The sequence below is a fragment of the Dermacentor silvarum genome, chromosome 6, assembly GCF_013339745.2.
Source record: "Dermacentor silvarum isolate Dsil-2018 chromosome 6, BIME_Dsil_1.4, whole genome shotgun sequence".
Lineage (NCBI taxonomy): Eukaryota > Metazoa > Arthropoda > Arachnida > Ixodida > Ixodidae > Dermacentor > Dermacentor silvarum.
Genome location: NC_051159.1, coordinates 152,756,841 through 152,769,378, shown reverse-complemented (window position 1 = coordinate 152,769,378; position 12,538 = coordinate 152,756,841). Strand labels below are relative to the sequence as shown.

The 12,538-nt window shown below is 42.7% G+C and overlaps 1 protein-coding gene across 2 annotated transcripts in view; it reads right to left on the bottom strand.

Moving 5' to 3' along the window:
- The window catches only part of LOC119456258 (uncharacterized), a 159,416-nt gene extending 150,726 nt beyond the window's left edge, over positions 1-8,690 (bottom strand). For both annotated transcript variants that reach the window (XM_037717910.2, XM_037717912.2), the window contains exon 1: positions 7,983-8,690. In XM_037717910.2, the coding sequence (XP_037573838.1) occupies positions 7,983-8,064 (82 nt within the window). In that variant the 5' untranslated portion in view covers positions 8,065-8,690. The remainder of the gene's footprint in view (positions 1-7,982) is intronic.
- Between the last annotated feature and the right edge of the window lie 3,848 nt (positions 8,691-12,538).

Here is a 12,538-nt window from a genome sequence, read left to right as displayed (position 1 = left end):
CGATACCATATATAGAAACAAAGTGCTGCATGAGCAGATGTCTGTCTGCGGCGGCGGCTGCTGTGAATCCCGCCTGCGCGTAAGCCACGCGCTGCCTGTCGTAGTCTCTCGGTTAGCGAGGCAGTCGCCTCACACTTAGCTCCGTTTGCAACGTGCCGCACGAGACAGATTGTCCGCGCCAGCCAGTATATCGCGAAATGAAAACACGTATAGATCTGTGCTCAAATTTCGCATTAGAAAGTATCGTAATTATCGGTGATTTTTTAAAAATGGTACTTAGCATATTTTTGAGTAGTTTTCATCAGTCATAGCAACTTAGCCCTTATATAGGTAATATTGAGAAGCAGGAAGCAGGTGATTTAACCTCTCCACCTGATCTATCTATCTATCTATCTATCTATCTATCTATCTATCTATCTATCTATCTATCTATCTATCTATCTATCTATCTATCTATCTATCTATCTATCTATCTATCTATCTGTCTGTCTGTCTGTCTGTCTGTCTGTCTGTCTGTCTGTCTATCTATCTATCTATCTATCTATCTATCTATCTATCTATCTATCTATCTATCTATCTATCTATCTATCTATCTATCTATCTATCTATCTATCTATCTATCTATCTATCTATCTATCTATCTATCTATCTATCTATCTATCTATCTATCTATCTATCTATCTATCTATCTATCTATCTATCTATCTATCTATCTATCTATCTATCTATCTATCTCAAACGTGGCGATTATGATCTCCCACTGAATAGGCATCCTTGATTCGTGGTCAATGATCTTGATTTAAGCCCAGTTACAAAAGGGGTACCATAAACTGCCAGAGTCTATATTGAGTATGCTGTAGAAGGTGATCAATATAGTTCCAGTGAATTGAATCCTTCAATTACGTCTGATTCATGTTTTACTTTACGTACGCTCGTTCAAAGTTGTACGTGCACTTCTTTCTATAGCTTCTTTTTTTGTGTAGAAACGTGCGGGAGCCCAAGAATTGTGTATTAAACTGATGGGCGAGATTGCAAACATCTCCTACGTGACCCTATGTCATATCCATTGGGTCAAAAAAGTACCAATGCTGTTTATTTGACAAGTAAAAGAAAAGGCCACGTTATATATTCTATATCAAGGTATATAGCGCATGCGGAAATAGGGACACATAAAGACACGAAACGAGAGACACAGTGGTTCATGTGTGTCATCATGTGAACGCCGTTCCTGCGTGTGCGATATACACTTCTAGAACATCATAGCTATCTACAAGCCCACCTTGCCACTCTGTTTGCCCTCGTTATATAAGATCAAATATGTAAGTGATGTCCAACTATGCTTATGTTCCCGATGAAAATTACTACTTGGAAATTTCAAGGAGCAAACATTTGATGGCATCGTTATTCCGCTTTCTGCTCAGTGAGATGGAGTCTCACCAATGTACTCAAGGAATCTCGTTCGCCAGTGATTGTGTTAGGACACGACAAATATCCGGCACGATACTGATTGATAACAAGATGAGACTTGCTGTATCCCGCCTTATCCATCCGTTATCCGAGGTCATTCATTCATTCGTTCGTTCCCAGCGATAATTAAATCACTAAACCAAGTGCAGTGTAGTCAACGCAATATTCGTGCTTTTTCGTGTGTGCCGTATTCTTCTCTCGTACATACTTTTAGTCTTAATATCAAATATAGGGCAATATACTGGGCATACAGTTTTACAAATATTCATTGTCTTTAATTAAAATGCCACACTTGTAAAGAAATAAAGAATTTTGCGTTTGCAAGTTTACTTTTCTGCGTGGCACAGGTCATCATTCTAAATTTGAACGTGCTTGCGACAACGTGACAAGGCAGTCACAAAATCCATGATACACTGCGGCGGGTGTGGAACGCTAACCAGGTCTCAAACAAACTTGTTTCGACAGTACACCCTGAGTTTCCGATTTTGGTTACATCGATACTAATTAGGTAAATCTCTTTCCAGATCAGCGCACGCCCTGAAATAATTAGGTTTGCTGACGCGCTCTTTCCATCATTTTCCTTTTTGCAGATAATGGATGTTACGTTCAGTGGATGAGCTATCCTCGTAAAGTTCACGCCATTCCAGGGATGCCTAGTTTTGTTCGCGAGATAAAATTGCTATCCGTGTGCAAATGCACACACACAGAGAGAGAGAGAGAGAGAGAGAGAGAGACAGGGTACAGCGTATGAGTATACCTAATATTTACATCTCCCTGAATCACTTGTCGAGATATATGTAGACCGTGCAGGTTGTGTTGATCAGCATGGGCGAATAAGGGATTTAGGCACAGTTGGCTAAGCCTCGCCGGGTCCTCCACGGATTCCGTTCGAAGGATAAAAAAACCACTTCCGCGTGCCAGATGCGGAATCTTTTTTTTCTGTCACACCTGGCGCTTACGGACACGTTTTTGAAGACTAATTAAAATGCAAATCGTAGTAATCCGTGAAAAGTGAGCTTCCTTCTAGTGTTTGAATGACTTCAGGAAAATTATAGTTTTGTTCAGCTTTGGCCCTATCTGTTGCGACATCTATTCACAGCAAATATAGCTTGTGTGTCGGATTTCGCTTCGATAAGCGTGACCTGTGCGGGCGATCGAACATTGATCCCCCTCCCCCCTGCCCGCCCTCATCGCAAGAAAAAAGAAAGGAAAATCAAGCAATCAAGTATTCTCTTTCCGCAAGAACATGGAAGCGAATCGAATAGGAAATTGCGGATTAGAGATTTGAGCACTTGAGCTCGCAGGCGAGTGAGAACACGATTGGGACACTGTGGGAGCAGAATGAACGTCAAGGGATGCCATTTGAACCATCGAGAAAGATAACAACATTCTTTGTATCTTTGTTCGTCTATACAGGCAAAACGGCACTGTCAAGATTCAAGTACCAGAGAATGCTGGGGCAATAGGCTAAGGGGAAAAAAAAGGACGTATGCGAGACTGTGTTTCTCAGTATTTGAACTTCAAACGACTCGTTTTGCGCTTTTATGTGCACGGAACTTAAGCCTCATGCTATTGCGCTCTCAAACACGTTTGAACGGAAATTCAGACGAAAGTTTTTATTTTTTGGTAGTCTGCACAACGAAGGCATTTTAGCTACTTCGGAAATCCGCAAAGAAGGCGGGAGCCTTTGAAGAACACAGTTCCACCATCGTCTATATTGAGAAAGGAAATCGTTTGTGTGCGCCTAAAGGACTGGAGGTTTCGGCTAAGGGACGTTTTATCTATTACAAAATTAATATAAAGAAACGCTGCCACTGGGCAAACTTTGTCTAACACTAAGGGCGTGTGCATTTCTTTGAAAAAGAGGGGAAGGTATGCAATGACTATATCTAAATTCAAGCGACAGGAAAAAAATGAAGTTACACTTTAGATTCCTGCCTATTTAAGAGTGGGTAATTGCTGCACGACGTCACTATCACAATGACGGTAAAAACACTACTGTGCAATGTCAATGACTATTTGAAGATACACAATAATGAAAGAGAACGACAATAGCAGTTTTCCAACTGTATCTATTTTTGCTTTCTTCGGCCGATGGCAATATTATTACGAAGAAAGATAAAACAGTAGCTCGGAATAAACGAGCACGAGGTGCGTATGCTAGTTATTACGTAAGTTTAGATCAGTTGATAGCAAAGTAGCTGAAATATTAAACATAATGATGTTCCGCGAAAAAAACTTGTGTATGTGCACCCCGCAACCCAAATGCTATATACATTTTGTCATATTTAGCAACTGGTGAAGAAGTCATTCACGTGCACGTGCTAACATGGATGGCAGGTCCAAACACTCGGCTCAATTCAACTTCAGTCCGCAATTCTCATCCACAGTTATTTATTTTTCAGTATTGTTAGTAAATTTCTTTATTTTTTGCTTCAACACACAGGTAAGTGGAGCAGCTCAGATACCCTGTACTTCAATCTTTCTACAGAAACCTGCTTTTTTATTATATGATGCCTAGGAGATGCCGGCGCCCTTAATTGGCGCCGGCTACTCTTTTTCGCATAGAAATGCGCAAATAATAAACTCTACAGATGTGAAAAAGAAATCACTTACAATCTTTAGAACTGAAAGTCACCTCAGAGACGCAGTAACACAACGTCCAGTCACATAAGTACACTACCTGCACTAAAGTCAGGCTACGTAAGAAAACACGGACTATGTTGACATGAAGGCGCATGAATCCAGACATCGAATGGGCTGAAGTCGGGCCAAATTTAACACATAGAGTGAGCTTATCAAAGATATTTAATCTGCTCAATTGTTTCCGAGCATATCGCTCGCTTCTAGAGATTCTTGGAGCGCCATTAACGCTCGTCTGTGCAATGAATATGTTGGCAATGGACTTAAGATCTTCCTGAGCATGAAGGGCCTTGTATCCAATGCCCTTAAGTCACGTGTTCAACATTGTCTCTGTGTGTCTTGTCGCGGAAATTCTAGCAGAAGATCTTATATATACTCATCCACGTGGCCACAAGTGCATTGTATACTACCAGCCTTTGACATTTTATGCATGAAGTGTTTTTTTCTACGCGGTATCGAGCCGCTTACGGCGAACCAGCGTTTCAAAGGCTCTGTTTGTATTGAATGTGGACGGTATTTCACTTTGAAGCGCAGGGTTATTGTAAAATAAATCTGAAGATTTTGAATTCTGATCAAACCATGTCACTCTGCAACCACGGGATGAAATCTGTCTTAGTATACGCCGCAATTTGCCTCGTGTTAGAGGAAGTCAACATGTGACGTTGTTAAAATGCAAATGTCAACTGCCGGTATCTGTCTTGTGTTAAGAAGCCGTTAGTCTTCAATACAGCAAAATACCCGATAAAGCGTGTCCTAATTGCTGACTCTCTAGAAGGCCGCGACGACCCTTTCCACTGTTCAAATCACGCCAATCTGCCCCGAATTTCGTGCGCTGTGCGCGTCGTGTGAATCTCGTTTGTGTACCCGGCTGCTGAGAATATTTATCTTCGGCTTATTTGGCTTATCAACGAACACTGGGAAAGTGCATAAAACGATTTAAAGCGATGTCCGTGCCCTGTAATCCCCAAATTGGGGCACGGTGTAACGTTTATTTGGTGAGTGCAGTCCAGCGAACTAGATAAAAGGACGTGCTTCGTAAACACAACGGCAGGAACTACTACGTGATTGATAGAAGGAAGCCTGCGGATCTTCTGAAATTTCAGCTTCGCGTATGCACCGCTAATATCACAGTACGGCAGCTACAAGGTGCTCATCGCGTCATCGCTAGAGCAAGGTTGATCGCGCAAATTCTTCGCTGTGGTCATTAACCATAGTCATGGTCATATAGCTTACGCCACCTTTGGTGCTGTTATAACTCTAAAACATTTCGCGAAACTTTCACAATGCTCAAGCTTGGTAAGTGTAGGTAATACTGTGTGATGTAGTTTATGTTTATAGAATCTAATGTATCGATCACATATCTCCGCCAAGCTGCATTATTGCGGCTTTTTGTTTGTGATCCGGACACAACGTGACATAATGACGAATAATATGAATGAATAAATGAACAATAGAGTTATTAATTTTCTATTTTATTTAAAGCCCTAGTTTCCCACGACATGTGCTTGCGTGTTGTGCTATACCGATGAATTAAGGCACCTGTGGCGATTTTCAACGGGGATGTCATCTACACTATTTACGTTGTTAAGACATAGAAGATGTCTGTGGTTTTTCACTGTTTTCTGTAGTACGTATTAAGCGTATCACGGGGTGACGGTGCCTTTTTTTAAACCCAGAAGTCTGTGTCGGCGATTGCTTTGCCTTGAAAGCTACTCTATTGGACGCGAGATGGGTTGCCATATGTTCATCAATTTAGGGCAAATAAACAAGTGTGCGCCAAAATGTACTGACTATGCCGCAGTACTTTAGCAAATGTTTTTACAGAGAGCACAGATCGTTGGCCTCAATATGAAAGATAATATTCCTGAGACTTTCACTGTTTAAGACACGCTTCTTTTTTTCGTGCTGTACGCACTGCTACGCACTATGACAAGCAAGAAATCTCAGTGTCATCTGATGTTTGACTGCTAAATGCAAGCATCGTTGTACATCTACATACTTGTTTCCGCTTTTAGATATCATTATTTCAAGGTTAAAACACTATAACTGACTTTATTAAGTGCCGGTAAAGTCTAGGCTTCTTGCTGTTCTTCATACAAATACTGAAAACAGATTTATATCTTGGTTTTTAAAGACGCCATAAACGCAGATTCCTAAATATATCTCAACCTTGGACGGGCTAATATAAAAGTTGAAACAACATTTTCTGAATGCGAAATGCAAATAATTGTTTACAGGTGGCAGAAATTTTGATGTTAATGAATAATATAATGAAAACAATCAAACAGTTAAGTTTTAGTCCTTCTTTTCAATTGCACTTATATTCGATCATATTCTGGAAAAGAATTCTCAAAGCTCTAGCTGGTGCATCAAGTGAGTCTCAACATCTAAAAGTTAAAAGCAAGCTAGTTATTACTATATAAGAAGCCTGTATTATTAAACTACGTTTTAAGTTATTGATGCGGAAACTTTGGGGAACTGAAATATCATGCATTATTCCCAAATCGTGCTTTTGTATGCGAAAGAGTAGAAGGACCCTCTTTTACAATACACACACCCCTGCAATTAACGAATAATAATAGACTAAGAAAAGCTGGTAGGTGACAGACGGCTTATTTAAGCTTTTGATCAAAAATAACGGTATTTTTTATTGCTACCTTTCTGTTGCTCTTTGTAATTTTTTTCTTTCATAAAATGGTGAAGCGGCAGCCATCTGGTCGAGCAGCCCACAGAGCGCAAGTGTTTAGAGCTTACCACGCTAATGACGCCGGACAAATTTAATAAGGGCATAATTGCAGCACTAACTGGCAGTAAGCAGAGCTGAGGGGAAATTAAAAGTGAGTAATTATAGTAGAACTCCTTAAAACTTGTTTAAGACGTCATGCGAGGTGGTGTTCCGCTGGCACACACTGAAAACCAGCTGTCAAGTCCGCTTTGTTGCATTATTTGTCACCTAAGGGCAAAACACGCTTTACAGGAGAGAAAGATGAATATTTAAACAAGGCACCTTATTTCTCTACTTTATCCGAAGTCTACGGTAAGTTTTCCTGCCGTGTATTAAAAGTTACATACGTTCCTGAGGCGCATTTTTGTGTAGGAAGAAGTAGACACCGAAGTTGCACCAAATATTGTACGTTGCATTTCCCCCCCTCCCATGGGTTTTGAAAAAGCTTATGGTTGGTTGCTTGGAGCAAGTTTAATTTATTTACTGCGGAACTTTCTCATACACAGCACCGTTTTTTCGTAGCATTGTTGAAACAACTTTGGTGCCTGGTTTTTACACGTGTATTTCGCATCTTGTAAAAGGAGGAGAAAATAAAAATACTCACGTACCGCTTTTTGCGACCACAAGCCCATATACTACTGCTGGAAACAAAGTGTTATTAGTGCGTAGCAAAATGTCACCGTGCTTCATAGACCTTGTTGTGCAATATGGCCACTCCTAAGAGCTTTTAGACAGCGAATACTTAAGTCCATAAAATTTGGGGAGCAATATAAGTTGCCCCAAATAAAATAAAACATTTAAAATGTGTGCTGTAGCTTTTGCTTTGAAAATGGGTCCGTGCGTTTCATAACATCGTACGTGTACTTAAAAATAGTACATTGAGGTTGATAGTAATGGCACTACTTTCCCACGCTGCACAATTTGCGGTCATGTTTGCTTTTTTTTTTTTTTTTCATATCGTCGACGTCAGTGTCGTTGACAGGTTTAATCCTTTAATACCTGAAGCAAGGAAGTCCGTGATGTAAACAGGCTCCGACGGAGGCTTAAATTTAGCAAAATATATCACTTGTGACCGCGGATGTGGCAAACGGCGTGTGCAAAAGAATAAACTTGAATACGATAAAATTGCTTTCAGAGCCTAACTCACCGGATGCTGCGAGCAGTAGCGTTACACCCAACACCAGTACGAATTGGGAGTAGCCGAGAGTGACGCTCCTCGCTCTCAGCATGGTTGGCTCTGACGTGATCTCCGGCTGTCTCCGCTGTGGCTTGCGTCGACGATTCCTGCACCGCAGGTGGGTGATAGCCGTGGCCCTCTGCGTCCGAAGACTCTTCCTCTCCTTCTCGTTGCAAGTCACCGCCAACGCACGGGGCCAGTGACGCCTCAACCGCGTAACGACGCCGAAGAAAAGCGCCCGTCTAGTCACTTTTCTTCGAAAAGTTGCGAGATTGCAAAAGGCAGCGAGCAACTAGAGTGCAAGACAGCGAGTCTATGGCCCGAATCGCTCTTTGGCTCTCGAACTTTTCCGGTTGTCCGGTCGACCTGCCGACGACGACGAACCACGGCGGCAGCTGAGTGCCTCGCTAACTGCCTCGAGAGTTTTGGCGAGTGCGAATTGCGCTCTTTTCTGCTCCGTGGCCCGGTCCAGCGACTCTCGACCCGAGCGAACGGCGTCCAGAAGGAGGAGAAAAAAAAGTTCCGCGATGCGTGCTTCTCTTGTTCCGCGCACTAGTGCGTCAAGAGGAGGCGTGCACGGGCGCGCGCGCTCGCTTCAGACGTTCGGGTCCTTTCGTGAAGGGGTGTCCCGTCGAAACCTGTGGCTCGAAGTCAACTCCGCGGTCACCCTCGCGCCTTTCGCTCAGTTGGTTTTATGGATGCTCCCGCTCGCCTGTTACCTTCTTCATTGCTTCGCGCCGCCCTCGCCCTTTCCAACGCGCGCCATTCCCTTCCCTCCCCCTTTCCCTAGACGGTCGGATCGGGAGCCCCAGCGAAATCGAGGAGGAGGGCGCGCCGCGCTGCGGAGCCATTGGCCGCGCCGTTGGTGACGTACTTGTCACGTGGTGGTGCCGCTGTAGGGTCCGCGTGGAGCAGTGCGTGGGAGAGGATCGCTGACGGCAGCGCGGGAAAAATAGGGAACGGTGGAAGGGAGCCAGGGTTCTAGCTGGACAGGTGGCGAGCGAAGTGCGGGAGTGAGGGAGAGATGGGGAGGAGGCGAGCGGCGCGCGGGACATTCTCGCGCCCTGTGCGGATGTGCGCACAGGTCAGAATCCAATGAGATCTTTGCGACTTATTTTAGCAAATTTGCGATTCCAGATTCCTTTTGTTGTGAGCAAACTGCTTCCTTTCGTGCTTCCTTTCATGGATGCCAGTGATTACCTACCCACGGAAGTGGAGCCTAAAGGCTGAGTATCCTCGAGTATGCTCGAGGGCTGTCGTGGGCAGAGAAGGAATAGGAATAACAGACACGAGACGGGAACCTTTGACTTCTCGATCTGAGTTCACGTCTGCTTTTTTTAATTCTTTGGGGTTACTCCTTACTTATTGCCTTACTGTTTCAAATGGTCGAGATCAATGCGAAGAGCACCGCGGTTAAACTTCACCGCGGACAGGAAATTGGTTTTCTTGTCACGTTGCTTTTTATATTCTTTTGCTGACTGTGTTTAAGGAGATGTTGGCCTATGCAGGGCGAGATAGCCACTCCTCTGATAACCATGTAAAATCATGCGTAAAAGCGCTGCAAATGAAAAAAAAATAAGCTGAGGTAGTAGTAGTAATAGCAGTAGTAGATGTTGTTGTTTTACTGATTTCCACTTGGACCAGCAGTAATCTGATTCACATGCTTCGCAGCGTTATATTTTCTTTTGTGCCATTTCGGTGACGCGAACAAATGTTTAAGATCAGCCCTACCTATAGTTACAGCAGTCTTTACAGTCTCGCATCATTTTAGAAAGGCTGACAGAAACGTGTTCGAATATTGAAGCATCCAAAATGCGACATATATTGGGGAAGAGTAATTCTCGACAACAGACGTCGTTATGAAGCGCAGCATTAATAGTATATGTAGTGTAGTATGGCTATTATTTACGCACCCAATGCAGACAGCATGCCGCATTGCCGTGTCTATGAAAAATAACAGAACGAATGCTACGCTGCAGTGTCTCATGCCAACTCGAAGCGCCTGGCCTTCGTCTCCCGCAGAGGAAGAAACGAAACGAAACTAGCACGGGAATCATGTGTCTTGCTTGAACTTCCAGCAAATTAGCAAAGTAGAAACTTCTGTCACATTACAAAGGCACTTATTTTTCATTAAGTGTCTCTCTCTTGAGGACACTGTGACGTGAATGAGAAGAAATGATCCAAGAGACATGGAGTGCATCTAGCCCGGCCCCGGACTCAATCAAGCAAAGTTAACGGCAAAACGCTAAACCAGTTATAGGGATTCTAATGATCAATGGGGCCTGTAGAGAAGAGACTTCTAGGCACGCAATGAAGCGCAAGAATTTTAACGAGACGCAAACCTCATCCTCTGAATACTCAAGTGTCTCATTCTTGAGATCTCATCCTCAGAGCAAATAACTTGTTTAGCTTCAAGAGCACCTTTTTTCTGTTTTTTTTAGCATTCATACATTGCCATTATAAACGATGTAATGCTTAGTATCGCTTACATGAGATTTTACGGCCTCAGCTGTGCCCTAAGTTTTTTTTTCGAAATATCAAAGCGAACCCAGTTTCGGTCGCTGACAGAAAATTTCACAAAACATGTGAACGTTGAGATAAACTTTATGCAGGAGTTTGAAAGAACAATTTATTTATTTATTTATTTATTTATTTATTTATTTATTTATTTATTTATTTATTTATTAAAAATAAATAAATTTATTTATTTTATTAAAAATAAATAAATAAATAAATAAAAATTTATTTATTCATTTACAGTAAGCTTCACATAATATACTCGTAGATTGTACAGACAGAGTAATATAAGTGCGGAGGGATACGTATAAACAGGCATTCTTGCTGAAAGCAAAAACGCATGGTGATTCGACTCAGAAACAGAGTAGCCTAAAGCAGCCGAACAGAAGGAGAAGAAGGAAAAGTTATGAAGGAAGATGTCAAGAGGTAATCGGTAATATAGCGTTGGCCAATAAATAAAATTCAAGATTTTTAAATTATTGAAACTAATCAAATATGCAAAGCATGTGCGAAATGCCAGTAGGACGGCTTCACGCCCTTTGTCAAGCACAGAAAATCTTTCTCCAGGACGTTCATTAAAGTGAAGTGCCTCCTTCTGATGTCCTCATCGAAAGGTTTATAAGTTGCCGAATTAAACTAAGCCTGCTGATGCTGAAAAAAAAAAACCCTCTGCCTAGCGTAAAGAGGAAAACATTACCGCCCCTTCCCCTCCGTAAACATGGTCGAACAGTGATGCTGTTAACTGCTCTACTTGCGGGGAATGGGACGCGTCGGCGCTCACAGGCGATGGCGTTCCTAGCGTGTTGCGGGGGGGGGGGGGGGGATGCGACGGCGTGCACGGGCGATGGCGTTCCTAGCGCGTTCCTCACGCTTTTCTACGACGTTCCCAGACAAGAGTCCTTGAACAAAGCTCCGTATATACAACCAACGCTAACGCGAACTACTCTCGTACCCTATTCTTCAGTTGACCTACTTTTTTTCGTACACCGCCTTTGGTGGGCGTGCCTCACGCTCTCCCACTCCAACGCGAGTATTGGACAGGGCGGCTTACGTCAACCTCCCTCCCCGTTCTCCTTTTCATCTGAACCCTCTCACAGTATTCTCACGCGCTTGAGCTCTTCTTTTCCTCTCCTCTCCCGCAAGGTCACGTGGGTTTTAGCGGACCAACGATCACACAGGTTCCGCCGAAACAGCTTCTCTGTAAAAAAAAAAAAAAAAAAAAAAAAAAAAAAAAAAAACATTACGGTTTTAAAGTCTACTCAGGATACCGAATGCTTAACTGCACACGATTTCATTATTTAATATTTTCTGGCCTCAGCACAACAAGTCACTCGTCCACAAACTCGGACCTCGGCCACGGCACCATCCTTTGACCGACTGAGCCAAATGCACTTTGTCAAAGATACCTTCTTCCTCCACAGAGGAAGAAGGTACCTTCTTCTTCTGTGGAACCTTAAAAAAGGAACGTTAGAGTACGTGCAATCAATAACTTTATCGTCACATATATACGTATATGTGTGTGAGTGCGCGAATACGGGAACTCTGGATTAATTTTAGCCATCGACGACAAGTTACGGCGCGAATGAATTTAAAGGGACTCTAGAAAAGACTATTTAAGCTGTATTAGTAAACTACCTTGTTACAATAACCCACCCCCTTCCTCAAAAAGAGAAGAAACGAGAGAAAGAAAAGAGAAGAAATCCAACAGATACCTTTTGCCGTGAGAGGAGCCTTGTCAAGCGAGAAAACACGCGAAATATAAAGATAGGTGGCGGCGCTGCCTTGAGATTCCCACACGAACTGACCGTGACGTCATGTGAAGTACCAGCGCTGGAGTTCCGGCGCGAAATATTAAACAAAACTCAACGTTTACAATTTTTTTCTTATTATTCACCTATTAACACCAAAATAACGAAGTAAGGTTTTGAGAAAATACCTTATTCGTAGTTAATCGGTTCTACGTATTTGTAGTTAATCATTTTGTACTTAATAGTATTACCTGACTTAGT